This window comes from Schistocerca piceifrons, chromosome 1 (genome assembly GCF_021461385.2).
Source record: "Schistocerca piceifrons isolate TAMUIC-IGC-003096 chromosome 1, iqSchPice1.1, whole genome shotgun sequence".
Taxonomy (NCBI): domain Eukaryota; kingdom Metazoa; phylum Arthropoda; class Insecta; order Orthoptera; family Acrididae; genus Schistocerca; species Schistocerca piceifrons.
The window spans coordinates 137610934-137631677 of NC_060138.1; the positions used below are offsets into that span (position 1 = coordinate 137610934).

At 43.5% G+C, this 20744-nt stretch overlaps 1 protein-coding gene across 1 annotated transcript in view; it reads left to right on the forward strand.

The window, feature by feature from the left end:
* The window catches only part of LOC124790303 (alpha-(1,6)-fucosyltransferase-like), a 174286-nt gene extending 154184 nt beyond the window's left edge, over positions 1-20102 (forward strand). The window contains exons 6-8 of the mRNA XM_047257777.1: positions 2579-2755; positions 12902-13052; positions 20049-20102. Coding sequence (XP_047113733.1) covers positions 2579-2755; positions 12902-13052; positions 20049-20102 — 382 coding nt within the window. The remainder of the gene's footprint in view (positions 1-2578; positions 2756-12901; positions 13053-20048) is intronic.
* The last annotated feature ends 642 nt before the right edge of the window (positions 20103-20744 follow it).

Below are 20744 nucleotides of genomic sequence, written 5' to 3' on the forward strand. Positions count from 1 at the left end.
TGCAAATTTTTTGACTACCTGGACAACATTTGGCAGATACCGCTCACCACGGGTCTCCACACACGAAAACGACCATCACCTTGCTTCAGAGAATATCTGAACTCGTTTGCAAATAACACGTTTTGCAAATGACGAAGTAACCAGTTGACATGGGAGTGGAAGAACTGAAGGCGAGCTGCAAGGGATTGTCATGTCAAGCGGGGTACTCGAATGGGACGCCTGTGTCGGAAGGTCTTTCCTCGTGAAGTATTTATTACAGTCTGATCGGGCCCTGCGGCTTCAGTGACACTTCTGAGATCGGACTGAATTGCTTTGGTGGTATCCATACGATGGCCAGACATCGGTATTCACTTAGGGTTGTGAGATTCCGGCGACTTTGTCCAACCCGCCCTGTCCAACTCTGACCTGTCTCCATTCTGACCGTTCCCACCCTCTTGTTGCCCAGAGTTGTTTTATTAATGTTTGGAGTAAGTTAGTAACTTGTGTGGCTTATCACATTTTCACAGCACTTGTCACGCTGAGATAGTGACACACTGCAGCGCGTGACAGAGACGGTCGAATTTAAATGGCCAATTCTGTTAATAATAAGAACACTCATTGTTTTTGTTGCTCTTCTTTGTTGTATATGGCTAGTTGTGCATTTCCACTCTGTAGTTTATCTCTCTTAATCATCTGTAGGATGATACGGTTGATATTTCAATAATAATATGAATTCTGCTGGAATTTCTGCATAATTACACATATATTTTCAGTTATTTCACTTCAAAATACAAATCAATAAAACACACATAGTTCGTTCTCCATCCTCATTTGAAAATATTGTCATGTTGGGGAGCTTATCTTCAATTAATTCCATTATATTGAGACAGTAGGAGACAAATACATAGTATAATGTTATTATATAAAGATGAATAGGTAAGTAAAAGACAAACCTTGCAGTGTGGAAATTCGAATTGATGAATCAATATTCACAAGCAAAAACAATAAATCAGATAGTCAATTTTGAAATAGTAGAAAAATTACCACATCTCAGGTAGCCGTGACCTCATATCTTTGCAATACAATCTGCATACAACATTTCTACTTTGCTTCAATATCATTCTTTACTTAACAGAGTTGGTGATTCTTTTAATGTAATAGTTAAATTATTATTCCACACGGTTCTGTACTTTCATGTTTGCAAAACGAGGCTGAAATTTACTCTCACTCTTTTCTTATTCCTCCATTAACTATTTTCTCCAACTACATATAACTAACAATAATATTTTACATGATTTCCTGAATGTAAGTCACTACCATACAGAATACAATGTCCCCAGTCCATTGCTTCCTCAACAAAGTTTTCCACAATTATTGAAAGCGAAGGTCTCATGCCATGCAAGAAGACCACAAGTGCTCCTGTATCGAAATAGATTTAACACACTTGGCATTGATACGCATCTTTTCCAATTCGTTTGAACAGTGTTTTATTATTATAGCATCCTGGGCTTTCCATTGTTTGAAGTATGTATGTAATTCGTTCTTTTAACTTATAATGTGTGGGGGGCGAAAAGTTTCTGGTATGTAACGTGAGTGACTGGTGTACTCTACGTCCAGTTTCCCTGTCGCACTGTCTTCACAAGCGCCTTGTATACAGAAGGAAGTCAACGGATTACTGGAGGATTTCTGTCTCGCCATCAGTGTCGGAGATCAGGTACTGCAGATCAGGTCCTTCTTTCAAAGTGGAATATGGACCTGAAGACAACTCAGTTTCGGAAAAGAATGGAAATGGACTATTATGGGATCTATTTATCTTCGGAGCCATTCCATATCTTCTAGACATGAGTGGCCCGAAGCTGTTGTATCACTTCTACCTTCAGGAACTCACAAACCGGACATTCCAGTATGGAATCACAACTAGGATGCTCTTTTCTCTAAATTGTGAGATATTGGAAAACCTGTGAGGTTGCCTCGTAACAAAGGATCACAAATGAGGAATAAAGGAAAGTATCATATAATGAATGTTTTACTAGTCAGTATTCATTTACTTGGTGACGTTTGTTTTATGGGCGTTAGCTTGTGGTCGAAGGCAAGTTTTGTGGTTAACCTTCCATCTCCTACAGCGGGCGGCATCCTCAGAGGCTTTAGATCCTGTTAGCTAATTTTCAAACGTAAATTTGTTTAGCTAACAAAAATGCACTTTCGGTACGTCAGTTGATGTACCAGATGAACCCGAGCGACACACTAGAATTATACTGTGTGCCAACGCCACAGATAGTTACGAGACAGTACACTCAAACAAGGCTGCGTACCTCTGCTTGCACCGCGTTACATTTGATTACGTTTACAGTCAGCAGTCTTCGCGAAGCCGTACATTAATTTTCTAGTTTTTGTGACCTGCAGATGTCTTCGGCAAACATTTCAAATGTAGGACTGATAGGAGTTATATAAACTGATCCTTAGTGGTAAATGAGAGTTGGTGTGTAGAATATTTATAAATGGTAATGTAGCGCCTTCATTAGATAAATTAATTATTTGTAAGATATTTTGGTTTGTTTTCATGTTGAAATTTATACGCGCTTTTTTGTGTCGGCGCTAGGATCCACGTGCGAAGAAGTGACAAATTAATCCACGAAGCTGAATATCACGCTGTCGACGAGTACATGGCCGCAGTAGAGGACATCTACGAAACGCTGGAGATAACAAACGGCGGCGGAGCAAGAAAGATATACGTGGCTACAGACGACGTCAGTGTTTTCGATGAGATCAACAAAAAGTAAGTAATAAATCATGAACTATAATTGCGAATGATATAAATAAATCATTCAAAGCACTTAACCTTCAGAAACAAAACATGAATGTTTTGTTATCTACAAAACAAACATGACTGGAGTAGAAACTGAGGAAGATAGACCCCTGAGGAGAAGGCTAAGGTAGCCGTTAGTTCGAATTTCAGTTGTTCTTCGCCGACGGCGTTCTTGGGGAACACCCGCTATTCCAGGTGTCCCAACTGTGAGGGGGCCAACACTGCCTTCACGGGCTGGAACGAACACGCCTGAGACGCGCCTGTTGGGTTGGCCACGGGGCTCCTCTTCCCGTCGGTGGAGGCAGACAGTGTCGTTGGGTCATGGGGCACGAAAGTGACGGGAGACACTCTCGACGCTCCAGTCGAAGCCAGTTCTTACAAGGAGCAAGTTCGTGTCCATCGCCAGCGAGTGAGCTGCCGCCATTATTCAGAGATGTGCATGATGGTTACATCGGTAGTGCCACTAATCGACCGACACAATACAACATGGTCGGTAATCAGTTTCCACGTGCTAATTGCTAATAATTCCGACGCGACGCGATAACGTGCACACCAAACGGTTGGTGCGGAAATCGTATCATGCTTCCAAAATAGCCGTCACAGCCGCCCCTTCCTGGGCTGGTCACATCAGTTTTCATTATTTAATATTTCAGCTATCTCTCAGCCCACTCTCTTTTAAGTCAGGGGTTGGACCATTTAATATTGTGTCCGTAATTTGTACTATTTGGCTATTATTGTGTCTTGACCCGCAGCAAGACGAGTATTGGCAGTTTTCTCAGCGTTTTTGGCGAGCTGTAACCTTTATTCATGTGTAACAGGCTTCCTCTCATTTAACGTGTTGCTTTGAAACAATATATGCAACATCATATCAGATCTGTCTCTTTGTTTTGTTCGTCTATGGTTTTCCCCTTTTGATAAAGAATCACGGAAACTCAACTAGATGTAATGGTGCCTGATGCCAGCCGCGGTCTGGGCAGCAACTCCACCAGGCACAACTTGACATCCCTGAAAAAAAAAAAAAAAAAAAAAAGAAAAGAAAAAGACTGGCATTGCGTTCTGTGTGTCTGTCAAGATGGATGCCTTCATAGAGGGCACACTTGAGCATTAATAGTTGATTACTACAGAATCGAGTGGCATGCAGTGGCTCAGTTGCGGCTCCACTGGAGTTGCGGGCGAATATCGATGTGTCATGGTTCAGATAGTTCAAATGGCTCTGAGCACTATGGGACTTAACATCTGAGGTCATCAGTCTCCTAGAACTTAGAATTACTTAAACTTTACTAACCTAAGGACATCACACACATCCATGCCCGAGGCAGGAATCGAACCTGCGACCATAGCGGTCGCGCGGTTCCAGACTGAAGCGCCTAGAACCGCTCTGCCACACCGGCCGGCCATGTGTCATGAACAGCACGATTTTGAATACAGTGTGCTCCGAGGTAATGCTCTCTCAGTTCTCAGTGTTGCAGTAAATTTTAAAACACATTTTACGTTTATCTTCATTGAGACTTGGGCCGCAGGTGCGGTGGATTCTTTAACGGTTTAGTGCTGCCTGCAACTGATATTTTTCCCTTTCGGTTGAGCGACTTTACAGTTTCGATCTTAGACCATCGTGAGATATCTATAAAACGGAAGCATCATACGACAGATGTATTAGGAACCACTTAATGTCACATCTTACGATACACTAGGAAAATTATAACTTACCTTACAAAAAATTCTCCAGTGGCACACTATGCCATAGAAGTCCCTGTACCAGTACACATTTCAGCAGCACCCACCGTTTTATGAGCGCAGGTGTCAGATGTCATAACACAGCCGTGCCTTACCGTCGGAGAACATATTACAGGAGGCAATTGTCAACCATGAAGGTTGAAAACACTGGCCCCGTTAGCACGGGCGTACATCACAGTTTTTAAATCAGCATGCGTTTCACGGCCCGTCGCACTCTACGGCTGCGTAATGATTAATGCGGATATGTAACGACGAATTTACCTCAGGAAAAAGACAAAAACTGAACAAGAACGTGTTTATAAAAGCGGTTTTCCGGAGAACTTTGCGGAAACATTATTTCAAAAGGAAACCAAGAAAGTACGGCCCATTGCCGAAGAAGAATTAGCTTTAATCAGGGGTACATGGAAACAGAATAAAAGCAAAGATCTTCTATGCCCATAATTACTGTAGATAATGTTAATCAAAATAGCTTGTTTTTTAAAGAACACCAAGTGAAAATAAGCTACAGGAACAACAACAGTTTACAACGCTCATTGCGACATTGTCCACTTAAATCAGTATTTTTATCACTGTTGCGAAAATATAAAATTAGCTGTAGGGATTGCTCACGGTTATATGTTGGAAAGTTTTGTGTTGGAAAGTTAGCATCCGTTTTAAAGAGCACACGACAATAAGTGTCGGTAGCCCCTCCACATTCGCAGCACACCTAAGATTGCAAACACGAAGTACCTAGTATTAGTGAAACGCTAGAGGTCTTGCGGATGTTCTTGAGGGCAATATTATAGAATTGGAAGAGGACGTAGGTCAAGATGATGTGGCAGATATGATACTGCGAGAACAATTTGACAGAGCACTCAAAGACCTAAGTCGAAACAAGGCCCCAGGGTTGGACGGCATTCCGTCAGAACTACTGGTAGCTTTTGGAGAACCAGCCATGTCGAAATTCTTCCATCTGGTAAGAAAGACGGATGATACAGGTGGAATACCCTCAGATTTTAAGGAGAATTTAATAATCCCAATTACAAAGAAAGCAGTTCCTGACGGGTGTAAAAATTACCGAACGATCAGTTTAATAAGTCATAGTTGCAAAATACTGACACAAATCCTTTACAGAGGAATGGAGAAACTGGTTGAAGCCGACATTTGGGTAGGTCAGTTTGGATTCCGGAGAAATATAGGAACACGTGAAGAAATACTGACCGTACTACTTCTTTTAGAATATAGGTTACAGAAAAGGAAAACTACTGTTATGGCATTTGTATACTTAGAGAAAGCTTTTGAAAGTCTTGACTGGAACTGTATCTTTGAAATTCTGAAAGTAGCAGAAGTGAAATACAGGGAGCGAAAGGCTGTTTACAACTTGTTCAGAAACAAGACGGCAATGGTAGAGAAAGGAGTGCGACAGGATTGTAGCCTATCCCCGATGTTATTCAATCCGTACACTGAGCAAGAGGTAAAGCAAACCAAAGAAAAATTTGAAGTAGGAATTAAAGTCCAGGGAGAAGAAGTAAAAACATTGAGGTTTGACGATTATATTGTAATCCTGACGGAGACAGCAAAGGAGTTTGAAGAACAGTGGAACCGAAGGGACAGCATCTTGAAAATAGGTTATAAAACGGACGTCAACAACAGAAAAACGACCATAATGTAACTTAATCAAATTAAATCAAGTGATGCTGAGGGAATTAGATTTGGAAACAAGACGCTAAAAGTAGTAGATTAGTTTTGCTATTTGGGCACCAAATAGCTGATGATGGCCGAGGTAGAAAGGGTATAAAATTTGACTGGCAATGGCAAGAAAGGCGTCTCTAAGGTAGAGAAATTTGTTAACATCGATCATAGACTTCTCTCCCAGGAAGTATTTTCTGAAAGTATCTGCTTGGAGTGTAGACATGTGTGGAAGTGAAACATGGACGATAAACAGCTTAGACATGAAGAAAATAAAAGCTTTTGAAATTTGGTGCTACAGAAAAATGCCGAGGATTAGATGCATAGATCACAAATTGGGGACAAAAAGGAATTTGTAGTGCAACGCGACTAAAAGAACGGATCTGTTGATAAGACATATTCTGAGACATTAAGTGTTACCAATTTGGTACAGAGTTTTAAATAAACAAAAATATTTGCGACATGGGGAATTTCTAGATAATTTGACATCCATTCTGCGACGAAGAGTTGCAAGGCCATGGGATACACAGTCGTTGCCACAGGAATAGGCATATGTGGCCACAATACGGGAGGATCATATAGCCATGTAATAATACGTTGTGGCGGTTTTACTGCAGTTTCTATGTTTTTCACTTCTTAGTTTTGTTTCATGTAACTCTGTCCTCCATGAATTATGGCCCTTGCTGTGATGGGGTGGCTTGCGTGACTCATGCATAAAGATGCATTCCACGTCCCTTCGCACTCGAGTTACATGTTATGGCCGCAAAATGTTTAATGTGGGCTTGCAAAAACGAATTCACCACGGGAAAAAGAAAAAGAATTAACTCGAACGTGGAGCAACCATAATAGAGAAGTATATATTGAGAAGCCAGGCTAATGTGTACTGAATAAAGAAGAGCAGTAGCTTTATCAGTAGCTGCAGGGAGAACAATCTGGATGACTAACTGATCTGGTCTTGTAACCTCAACCAACATAGGCTTGCTGTGCTGGTAATGCGAACGCCTAAAAGCAAGGGAAATTACAGCCGTTACTGTGGGGGCTACTCAGGAGGATGTCATTACCAGGAAAAACAAAACTGGTGCTCTACAGGTTGGAGAATTGAATGTTAGATCCCGTAATCTGGCAGGTGACTTAGAAAACTTAAAAAGAGAAAAAAATAAGTTTAAGTTATTTATAGTGGGCGTTCTGTGACCTTCCTCCAGTGCGAAACAAGAGCACATATGCCCCATTGGTACCAATCCTTGTCCTGGTGAGGAGCCAGTGCTTCACTATGTGAATCACCTCCTCATCGTCCTCTGAATGCTGTGTCGTAATGCGTCTGTACTCGCGAATGAGATCAGCTCGCTGCAACATGGTAGGTGTGACAGCCGTGGGTGGTATCCCCCACCGCTGCAAATTGCGGAGCTCCGCCGAATCGCCATCTGATGACCCCACCGTCCGTGCCCAGCGACTAACTGTACTTCGGTCGACATAAAATGCTCCATAGAGTTTGCAATTTTTTTTGTGAATATTCCCCGAAGTTTCTTTCTCTGCAGTGAGAAATTCAATGGCGGCACGTTGCTTGTGACGTACATCACCTACAGACGCCATTTTGAAACTGTCCTCCAGCTACGCTGTCTGTCCGAAGTGACGGAAACTTGGCGCGCTCGCTCAGGAGACTTCAAATAATACAATCTTAACATTTCGCATTGCTTTCGGTGCTTTACTTTCTGGGCACCCCCGGAAAAGCATAGAAGGGTAATGCAGGAGTAGGTCAAATAACGAACAATTGTGAACGCATTATCGGAGCCAAGATAGAGACGAAGCCAACAAAATGATTCAAATGGCTCTGAGCACTATGGGACTCAACTCCTGAGGTCATTAGTCCCCTAGAACTTAGAACTAGTTAAACCTAACTAACCTAAGGACATCACAAACATCCACGCCCGAGGCAGGATTCGAACCTGCGACCGTAGCGGTCTTGCGGTTCCAGACTGCAGCGCCTTTAACCGCACGGCCACTTCGGCCGGCTACGAAGCCAACACACGCCACTGTAGTACAGTTTTATATGCAACCTAGATGCTGAAGAGATCGAAGAAATGAACGATGAGATTAAAAAGATTACTAAGATATTTAAGGGAGATGAAAATTTGTTATCGGGAGCTGAAATTCGATTCTAGGAAAAGGAATAGAAGGACAAGTAGCAGGTGAATAACCACCAGTGGAAAGGAATGAAGGGGGAAGCTGACTGGTACAATTTTATCACAAAGCGTAATCTAATCATCACTAACAATTGTTTTAAAAACCGTGGAAGAAGTTTGTGCACGTGGAGGAGACCTGGAATACAGGAAGGTTTCAGGTCGATTAAAAATGGTAATACAGAGACGTCGGAACCAGATTCTGAACTGTAACATATTTCCAAGGACAGATACGGGCCCCCAGCCGAGTTTATTGGTTATGAACTGTAGATTAAATTGAAGAATTGGCAGAAAGTAGGAAATTACGAAGATGGGATCTGAGTAAATTTAAAGACCCAGAGATTGTTGAGATTTTTATAATTTTTTTATTTATGGTATGGGTAGCAGAAAACACAAACTGGTTGGAAGGACCTACCCATAATGCCACAAACCTTGTTAGTTCTGGATAGATCCGACAACCTTACTGCCAAGGTAGGGTTTGGCAAGAACAAAGACAAGCAGTAGAAACTCTTGCCGTGTGTAAGCGAGCACTATCGCACTGAAATGTTAGCCCAAGATGGCTTTCCTTGAATGGCAACAAAACGGGGCCTCTGCGTTGTAAGGGTGCCACGGATGACGGCCAAAAGGGTCCTGCTATGAAATGGAATGGCACTCCGGACCATTACAACTGGATGTCCGGCCATGTGGTGGGCGGCAGTCAGGTTGCTATCCCACCACCCTCTGCGGCATCTCTAGACGTGTCTTCGGCCTGGAATCTCATCCACTGGAGTAGAATGGTCTTGAGTGAAATGAACCCCTATGACCAGTGAACACCTGTCTGGAGACGCGCCATACAGCAGGGGGGTACCAACCTCGCTAATCTCCATCGTACGACTAGACATCCAGAAGTGATGATCAGGGGTGCCATTCCATTTCAAGGCAGGACCCATTTGGTTCTCATCAGTGGCACTCTTACAGCTTAGCGGTAAGTCGAAGATATTCTACGGTCCGTTTTGTTATCCTTCGTGGCAACCATCTTGGACAAACATTCCAGCAAGATAATGCCCGCCTACGCACGATGACAGTTTCTACTGCTTGTCTAAGACAAGCGTGCCAAACCCTAAGGTAAGGTCGCCGGATCTCTCCAGAATTGAGAACTTTTGGAGCTCTATGGGTAGCGTCCAACTACCATTTCGGGGCTTTGACGAACTAACGCACCAGTTGGACTGAATTTGGCACGACATCCCTCGGTAGGACATCCAAGGACTCTACCAATTAATGGCAAGCTTGCTTCGGGGCGCCGGCCACGGTGGTCTCGCGGTTCTAGGCGCGCAGTCCGGAACCGTGCGACTGCTACGGTCGCAGGTTCGAATCCTGCCTCGGGCATAGATGTGTGTCATGTCCTTAGGTTAGTTAGGTTTAAGTAGTTATAAGTTCTAGGGGACTGATGACCACAGCAGTTGAGTCCCATAGTGCACAGAGCCATTTTTTTGCTTCGGGGCCACAGGTGGACCAAAATACTATTGACTTGCTCAGTTTGTAAAGTTCTTTGTCTTGAATAGATCATCCAGTTTCTCTGAAATTGTAATAATTTTGTGTCTGTACGTGTGTGCCAATTCGGATAATCCTTCGTGGTGTGCCTTTTTTTTTCTTACAAAGGGAGGCAACAACGCTCGGATTACAGATTTATTCGAACTTTGTACCCTTTTAGTATCCCATTACAACAACTTAATGTTCATGTAGTAAGGCGTATTATTTAGGCGATTTCAAGAAAAGTGCAAGGTAAGCTTTATGCGTCAGTGATGTACCGGGGCGTAGCTACTCTGCGGACGAGACTGCGGCTGTCATGTGGTTAGCGTTCAAGCCCCTTAATCTGAGGATTGCTAGATCGAGTCCTAGTGAGGTTTTTTCCTAAATATTACTAATCATATTATTTCAATATATGTTTGGAAAGTAGTATGACCAAAGGAAAGTGTATTTACAAGAACTTTTATTCAATTTACAATGTCATTAGCAACAGTCTGCCAATTTTTAGTATCACAACAAATCTTATACACTCCTGGAAATTGAAATAAGAACACCGTGAATTCATTGTCCCAGGAAGGGGAAACTTTATTGACACATTCCTGGGGTCAGATACATCACATGATCACACTGACAGAACCACAGGCACATAGACACAGGCAACAGAGCATGCACAATGTCGGCACTAGTACAGTGTATATCCACCTTTCGCAGCAATGCAGGCTGCTATTCTCCCATGGAGACATTCGTAGAGATGTTGGATGTAGTCCTGTGGAATGGCTTGCCATGCCATTTCCTCCTGGCGCCTCAGTAGGACCAGCGTTCGTGCTGGACGTGCAGACCGCGTGAGACGACGCTTCATCCAGTCCCAAACATGCTCAATGGGGGACAGATCCGGAGATCTTGCTGGCCAGGGTAGTTGACTTACACCTTCTAGAGCACGTTGGGTGGCACGGGATACATGCGGACGTGCATTGTCCTGTTGGAACAGCAAGTTCCCTTGCCGGTCTAGGAATGGTAGAACGATGGGTTCGATGACGGTTTGGATGTACCATGCACTATTCAGTGTCCCCTCGACGATCACCAGTGGTGTACGGCCAGTGTAGGAGATCGCTCCTCACACCATGATGCCGGGTGTTGGCCCTGTGTGCCTCGGTCGTATGCAGTCCTGATTGTGGCGCTCACCTGCACGGCGCCAAACACGCACACGACCATCATTGGCACCAAGGCAGAAGCGACTCTCATCGCTGAAGACAACACGTCTCCATTCGTCCCTCCATTCACGCCTGTCGCGACACCACTGGAGGTGGGCTGCACGATGTTGGGGCGTGAGCGGAAGACGGCCTAACGGTGTGCGGGACCGTAGCCCAGCTTCATGGAGACGGTTACGAATGGTCCTCGCCGATACCCCAGGAGCAACAGTGTCCCTAATTTGCTGGGAAGTGGCAGTGCGGTCCCCTACGGCACTGCGTAGGATCCTACGGTCTTGGCGTGCATCCGTGCGTCGCTGCGGTCCGGTCCCAGTTCGACGGGCACGTGCACCTTCCGCCGACCACTGGCGACAACATCGATGTACTGTGGAGACCTCACGCCCCACGTGTTGAGCAATTCGGCGGTACGTCCACCCGGCCTCCCGCATGCCCACTATACGCCCTCGCTCAAAGTCCGTCAACTGCACATACGGTTCACGTCCACGCTGTCGCGGCATGCTACCAGTGTTAAAGACTGCGATGGAGCTCCGTATGCCACGGCAAACTGGCTGACACTGACGGCGGCGGTGCACAAATGCTGCGCAGCTAGCGCCATTCGACGGCCAACACCGCGGTTCCTGGTGTGTCCGCTGTGCCGTGCGTGTGATCATTGCTTGTACAGCCCTCTCGCAGTGTCCGGAGCAAGTATGGTGGGTCTGACACACCGGTGTCAATGTGTTCTTTTTTCCATTTCCAGGAGTGTATTTAAAATTATCGGCAAGAGAACAACCAAACACGCAAAGTTTTCCTAAAAATGTATTCCTGCCGTGAATTCCGAAATTCCTTGTACCTTCAATCTGGTAATCAATCGAGAAGGTGCTTCGCAACTGGACACTTCCGTCTTTAGGCGCTGGTTTCAAGGACGGGGCGACAGGCTTGAAAAGTCCAAGTCAGACATCGATAAATAAAGGTGTAAATAACTTCGTAAACGCCCACAATGAATTACGATATGTCAGGATATCATTGTAATGTACGATAAATCGTCGGATGTGCTTTCGATACAGGATACGGAAAACAAATTAAAACTACATCGGTAGAACGCAGTTTTCCCTCGTGCACAAGGAATCTTCAGAGTTTCTAAGGAACAACGAAGCTCGTTGGCATTTAAAAAAATTCTCCTTATTCCGACAATGCAGATGCAAACCTTGCGCAATGCAACATTTTCGTAAATATCGATGCTTAAAATTGGCTATTTACGATTTAACGCATTTTAATTGCATCTTCACGAGAAGCAATTTGGCGTTCTATGTCAATCAAATATGAATAAGTCTGAAGGCGCTTGATAAAGTTTTTAACTTGCCTGTAGAAACAAAAGTATCATAATATTTGTTGTAATAATAAAAACTGGTAAGCAGCGAAATAACTTTGGAAAGTCATTAAAGGTTTACCCAAATACATGTCTCTCATCATCAAATTACCTTCCAAATGTATCAGATAAGAATCTAGTGTCGTAAAAAATACGGATTAAAGAAAAGGATGAGTGGGAGTCGATCTAGCAATCACAGAGCTTGAACGATCGCCACATGACCTCTGCCACCTCGTGTTCACGGCCCCAACGCACCGGTACACCACTGATACGTAAAACTTCTATTGTGATTTTCTCGAAATGGCCTAAGTAGGACGCCTTACTACTTGCATATTATATTGTCCTAATGCACTATGAAAAGTGTACGAAGTTTGAAGCAAACCCACGATCCGAACGTCGTGGCCTCTCCGCTTGTTTTCTAGCCCGTACATTTCTATCAATTGCAGTTGTATTAATTAAAGATTGTTTTTTTCTGTAGATATCCCGACTACACAGTTATTGGAGATCGAAATATATCCTCGAGGGCAAGTGGAAAGACGAAATATAGTAAAGAAGCTCTTGACGGAATTCTGGTGGACATCCACTTGCTTTCCATGTGTGACTTCGTAGTCTGTACGTTCAGCTCTAACGTAAGTAGCCCTGTGCTAATAGGCAATAGACTACAACAGGTTTCGGTTTAGTGGAACTGACTGGCTAAATGTGTGCAAAATATTACCCCATTCTGTTATGAAAAATGTGTTGATTACCGCCATCAATACCCATAAGTTTTCAGAACTTATCTAAGGGTGTCCATAATTGAACAGCATGTTATCAACACGTGGGAAATCTTCAAGCGACGAAAAAAAAAAAAAAAACGAAAATTAAACCCATTGATGGCGCTGTAAGCGTCAGAATGTGCACACAATTAGTTACGAGGTACACGGCTGTTCCTCAGTTTGCGTCCGACGCCAAACATGATTGTCTCCATGAAGGATCACGCGCTGGTGGTGAAGGTCTTTTACAAGAAGGCAAGAAGGGTGACTGTACGCCAGTAACCCTGCAGAAATTCTGGGTACTCAAGGGTGTGAAAAAAAGGCATCAATCTGGTGTCAGCTAAGAGTTTGGAGGAAATGATTACGGAATTCGAAAAGGCAGGTACTTTTCAAGTGCAACGTGGCAGAAGGAGCAACGCAGGTTCATGCTGCATATATTAAAGATGTGACCATAGTGCTGCAATAGGAGTCGAGCGACTGTGTGCAAACATGCAGTGGACGGGGAATTTCCCGAACAATGGACATGCCTCGGAGCGCGGTGCATAAAATTCCACGAAACATCGTCCATTGCTATCCGTAAAAAAAATCACCCACGTTCAGAAGTTGCTACCTGCTGACATGCCAGTAAGATAAACATTCGCTCGACAATTTGTTGCTCTCATGGAAGTAGGCAATGAATGGTCATAGAACATTCCGTGAACAGACAAAGCCCATTTCGATCTCGAAGGAAATGACAGTACACAGAGTAGCAGAATGTAGGCAACGGAAAATCCGCACGCACGTCAACCAGTACCACTTTATTCTGCAAGGAAGACTGTGCAGTTGGGGTTGACGACATCATTTATCTTAGGGGCGTATTTCTTTGTGGACATGACTCCTGAGTTCCGACACTGGCAAAAGCGATGAGAGTCTTTTGTGTTCGAAAAACGTGTGTGAAATCTTACGGGTCTTAACTGCTAAGGCCATCATTCCCTAAGCTTACTCACTACTTAATCTGAATTATCCTAAGGACAAACACACACACCCATGCCCGAGGGAGTACTCGAACCTCTGCCGGGACCAGTAGCACAGTCCATGACTGCAGAGCCTTAGACCGCTCGGCTAATCCCGCGCGGCGCAGTATTTTGTGCAACAACGTCATTCCAACCATTCAGTAGCATGGATGTGTGGAGAGGATCATTTCTGTGCAAGATGGCGCACCTGTGCATATTGCAGAGGCAGTGAAGCGGCTGCTGCAGATTTCGGTAATGTTAGAACTACAAGCCGTCATTTCCGTACATACTGGCCATCGATATCACCTGACCTTAATGCTTGTAACTTCTGGCTGCGGGTTTATCTGAAAGATGTTGGTTCTGTTCTCCAATTATGATCGTAGCTGAAATGAAGGGACGGATTGAGCAACGCATTTTGAACATGATCCACTGACACTCCGATCCGTTTAGCAACATGCTGTTTCTTGATTTCAGTTTGCGGCAGGGAACGGTGGGCGGCGTACCCAACATGTCTTGCGCCGGACACATGACAATTAGAAACCCATGTCATTGTGCGTTTTATGCAGTTTTTAGCCCATGGGCAATGAAAAAATGCTGTCATTTTGCTTTTTATGGGGTTTTGGCCCAAGAACAACTGAGAAACCGATGCTACTTCGCTTTTTATGCGGTTTCTGGCCTCGGGACAATAAAAACCGATTTTCCCCATCCGATGTGGTACGACCTTGCCATGGTGGACGGGTTCCAATAACAAACAGTGCCACAACTGTTGACTGCTGAACTTGTGCAGTCATGCACATTGGACAGAACGGATGGTGTAATGTGCAACTCAGACCTTAGCCGTTATATTGCAATTCATTTGTCTTTTGTAGCCGACCACATTTACCTTAAGACGCTTACAGAACCACATATTGGTAAAACTTTCGTTAAACTTTATTTTTTCATGATATTTCCCATGCGTCAATAATAAGCATATTTGACCTCATTTTGAGCAGTGGCTCTCTCCCTACAGCGTTTTGAACTTTAATTACGGACGCCCTATGTACTTCTGTCTCCTATTACTCATTACTTTAAATCGAATATTTCTTATGATTATCTGCAGCAGCTGTTGTATTGTTTTCCATCTTAACAATACTGCAGTTTAACACAATGTTACACAAAACGTGCTTTGGTTTTATTCACCATCATGTGTGGTGGTTAGTGTTTATTACAACTTTTACGTATTTTTTAACACGACAGGCTCCAGCCACCATATTTTTGTGAATAAAACATCTGCATAACGCACGTTACCAAACTAGAGAACACTGAAAAAAAGTTGCTGTTTCATTCAAAGTGTAAGTGGGATAAAGGGTTTAGTGGACAAATAATTTCCGTCGACAAATGAGGTTAACAGTCTCCAGTAACTTTAATCAATAATGACAATTGTTGATGTCCAGATAATTTGAAACTCTGTATGGATAAATTTAATCCATCGCCAAACATTAATGTATGGCAGATGTTCTACGCAACCCGGACCAACAATTGACTTTGCTTTGCACTCAAGTCAAATATAGCTTTGGGACTCTGCTAAAGCAAAGCACGTGAGTAGCCATGGCTCCAGTGGAGCTCGTGTAAGACGCCATGACAGCCAAGGAGTATTACTTGCTGGCATGAACATGTCGTGCTAATAACAATGATTTATTTTTTCCACTTGTTAATTTATGCCATAAATGTACCTCATAACAATAAAAATAAGTGTACTGTTCAGAGCACAATATAAAATTAATTGTTTATGGGAAGAACACATGAATCACAACATAGTCAATAAACAGTTTTTATTTCCCACAAGGGTCTTTTGTTCTCGAGGTAATTGGTTAGTTGAGTTATGGGTCGTCAACAGCAAAGTTGTTGCTGGAATTTGGGCAAGTATCGAACTGACCAATATACTACTCTCATGAGCAGAGAAGTTTATGGCAACGGCAGAGTTATTGCGAGGTCGTGTGCGAAACGTTTTCCCGAAAAAAGTAATAGGCATCAATAAGAACAGTTGGTAGGAGGCTAACCGTTTTAGTCGAAATTTATCTCAAGTTCATCCAAAAAGATCCGAGGCTGATTTTATTGCTGGTGTATACACTGATTAGTCAGAACATTGTGACCACCGACCTACTGCCGATATAAACCCGTACAGGTGATAACATCATCACCTGCCGAGGAATGACTGTTGGACATACGCATGGTGCATGTAGTATCATCAGTGGGCGTGCTGTCCGTGTATAGAATAGGAAACGCGCACTATCTATCTGAGTTTGACTGAGGGCAGATTGTGATGGCCCGGAGCCTCGGCACGAGTATTTTGGAAACTGCCTGAGGAGTACTGTGATGTCTTCAACACCTGTTGAAAGCAAGGTGAAACGCGATCCAGACGTCGTGGGATTGGGCGGCCACACCTCATTACAGATGGCGGACATAGTAGGCTGGGCAGTCTGGTAAACCAACACAGGTGGTGAACTGTGGCGGAACTAATGTCAAACTGTAATGAGTACAATGAGTCTGAGGATGGAGGGAACCGAAAACTCCTAATGATGGGCCTTCACAGCCGCCGAGCCACGCACTGGCCTATAGTAACACCACAACATAGGCAACAAATACTGAAATGGGCGCGTAACCATCGGCATTGGACGTTGGCGAGGTGGAAGAGCATTGCATGGTCTGATGAATCCTGATAAGTTCTTCATCATGACGACAGGATGGCGTGAATCCGTCGTCTTCCAAGGGAACAGTTTCTTGACACCTTTACTGCGGGATGGCGACAAGATGGCGGCGGCTTCATTATTCTCTGGGGAACATTTACGTGGGTAGCCATGCCTCCAGTGGAGCTCGTGTAAGACGCCATGGCAGCCAAGGAATATCGTACAAGGGTTGCAGACCACGAACACTCCTTCATGGCGATCGTGTTTCCCGACGGCAGTGTCATTTATCGACAAGATAATGCGCCAAGTCACAAGGCCAGGAGCCGGCCGCTGTGGCCCAGCAGTTCTAGGCGCTTCAGTACGTAACCGCGCTGCTTCTACGGTCGCAGGTTCGAATCGTACCTCGGGCATGGATGTGTGATGCCCTTAGGTTAGTTAGGTTTAAGTAGTTCTAAGCCTAGATGAACATCAACAGAAGCTATACGAGGATAACGCAATGTAGTCGAATTAAATCGGGTGATGCTGAGAGAATTAGATTAGGAAATGAGACGCTTAAAGTAGTAAAGGAGTTTTGCTATTTGGGGAGCAAAATAACTGATGATGGTCGAAGTAGAGAGGATATAAAATGTAGACTGGAAATGGCATGGAAAGCGTTTCTGAAGAAGAGATATTTGTTATCATCGAGTATAGATTTAAGTGTCAGGAAGTCGTTTCTGAAAGTATTTGTATGGAGTGTAGCCATATATGGAAGTGAAACGTGGACGATAAATAGCTTAGACAAGACGAAAATAGAAGCTTTCGAAATGTGGTGCTATAGAAGAATGCTGAAGATTAGATGGGTATATCACATAATTAATGAGGAGGTATTGAACAGAATTGGGGAGAAGAAGTGTTTGTGCCACAACTTGACTACAAGAAGGGATCGCTTGGTAGGACATGTTTTGAGGCACAAGGGATCACCAATTTAGTATTGGAGGGCAGCGTGGAGGGCAAAAATCGTAGAGGGAGACCAAGAGATGAATACACTAAACAGATTCAGAAGGATGTAGGCTGCCATAGGTACTGGGAGATGAAGAAGTTTGCACAGGATAGAGTAGCATGGAGAGCTGCATCAAACCAGTCTCTGGACTGAAGACCACAACAACAACAAGTCTAGGGGGCCGATGACCTCATATGTAAAGTCCCATAGTGCTTAGAGCCATTTGAACCATTTGAACAAGGTCAGGAGTTTGACGGAGAAGTTCGAGGAACACACTTGGTATGTGGTTGACCGTAGCGTCAGAGCTCATGGTCCCCCTCGTCGTAATTCACGGGATTTATTTGATTTGGGTGTGCAGATGTGGTACCAAATTCCTCCAGAGGCCTATCAAGACCACAGTACTTCCATGCCGCTGTTATCTGTGCAATAGGTGGATATACCGGCTATTAGGTAGGCGGTTATAAAGTTCTGGCTGATCAGTGTAAACGTTAGCGCCACAACTACGGTGAGAGCTTGAACTGACAACTGTGAACAAGATATATGCATTTAATCCGTGACTTGCAAACAGGAAGTGTTAAGTAGTGAACATGCAACCATAGGGTGTCTCCGTCACTGTGTCGCCAATCGCAGTTGAGCAACTTCTCGAAATCAGTTGTTCAAGACACTCTTCAGAATGTTTCAAGAAGAGAAAAGTATGCGCAAAGTTTGTCTCGCACACCCCGCTGAACTCCAGGACAAAAACAACGCCGCGTGGACGTTTATGGCGACTTGATTCAAATGCAAGGCTCTGCCAGTTCTTTTTTGGAAAACATCATCGAGGGTGACGAGACTTTATGTTATAAAGACGAAACTACTACTAAACGACAGCGTTCAGAAATCTGCGTGAAAGATCAACGGTTTGGCGAAATAATGTGACGCGCGAGTTGAATAACATCCGAAAGATGGAGTCTTCTGACATTTACTCGTGTTTCTATGAACGTTCTGTATGTTGTACTCAAGTGGAGGGAGACTGTGTAGAAGACTTGAAGCGTTAAAACTACCATCTTAACGTTTCTCTATTTTTTTTATTAATCCAGTCTCGAAATTTTTGAACTGACGGGGCATCTTCATTAATGTAGAATTGCGAAATCGGAAGAATATTTTTGAAACACGCTGAGTATTCCAGAAATACGTATGGTTTTAAAATTCTTTAGGAGCATTTGTGAACAATTACTTCTTGGTTACCCAGTTCATTATACTCATTGCTCATACCTCAAGTTTAAGCCATTATATTGTTGCACCTGTAATTCCATGGACGAGCACTCCACACATCAACATACAACGCTAACGTGAATTGTGTGCACGTAAGAGTGTTTCATTTTTGTACGAATCACAGACTGTTCAAAAGACATTGGTTGGAACATGGTTCTGGACCCGAGGCCTTATTCAGGCTGAAGAGCATTCAACCGCATGTACTGCAGAGTGGATTATCACGTTTGCCCAAATCTCACAGCGTAGATTAGTGCTTTCATGAGCTCTAAATCGGTATGTCTGCAAGCGGGAAGAATATATTAATGATGTATTTCTATTCATAGTAATTTATAAAACTTACTTTCTTCCTGTCTTTGTTACGATCCATGGTGAGAAAGAAAAATCAGGACTATATCTTTCGCAATGCAATCCACAGGATGAACCAGAACTTTTAGAGGTGCTAATGTGGATATAAAACAAGAAAAAAATCTAGTGAAGATGGACTAAATAAAATGTATGCATTAAGAGCTACGAGCACTCTTTCATCTTCCATACTGTGAAACCATTTCTTTAAGTGCGATCTCTTTGCTTTCCATGTTTCGGAATGACGTACTATTGAAAAAAAAACCAAGAAAAAAAGTCCAGTGATAAGGGCACTAAAATCCATACCATAACCGATATGAGCACTTTTTGAGTAGAAAAGACGTGTTTCACAAAAGCGAAGACGAAAAAATGCTTTTAAGTTATGAACGTTAGAGACCATCTTTAGTGGTCATTCCTTTTTCTTGTTCTGGTCTATACTATGATCTCTGAAAGTTTGTTGCTGGAGTTCTGGTTCACCGCGAATAATTTTTTCCGGGATCACATCCAATTTGTGAAACTATGAGTAACTGGAAGTATGTATGAACAATGATCTGATACAAAAAAAGAATCAGTTCTTCGATTTGTTTCCCTCTCTGATGCCAATACATTTTCTTAAATTCATATGTTTGTTCTTGGTACACAGTGCCTTGTGGCGAAAGTTGTATGTCGTGAAGAGCGATGTGTAAGGCGCAGTTAAATGGAAACCCAACACCCGCCACAACGGGATCATGGAATAGTCCGACACAGAAGTAACCAACGAAAGTGTTAAGACGTTTATCCCAACGGTAGACGAAGTGGATACTTCAAGTTTCGTGGGTCTATCAGAAGATGGGGTTTCACAAGGCATGGCCAGCACCTCAATAGGTATGGGAAGTGGAGGCTGGCTAAGCTTATAGGTGACAGTGTAGTGGGTGGTGGTGGTAGTGGTGTCACTCATGGAAAAATTCCTGTAGTAGTTAGTGTTAGAGCTGTACCTTTTTTAGACTGAAGTCAGCTGATGGGTATACCTGCTTAAAGGAAGTCCCTCTAACTAAGGGCTCACCTCCAGAGGATGTAATGTTTCCAAGTAGAGAAGGAATTAGCATATTTCATCAAAATGTAAGAGGTATTGGAGATGCTAATAAATGTTAACTCTGAAATTACTGGTATATCAGAGCACCACTTAAATAATTTGATAATTCAGAGGCTTCCTTTACCAGGCTACAGATTAGCTGGCTGTTTCTCAAGGAGTTTCTTGCGGGGTGGGGGAGTGGCTCTGTACGTAAAAAGCAGTATTTCATTTCAGTCCATAGACGTATCACGACACTGCACTGACCAGATATTTGAAAGTTGTACAGCA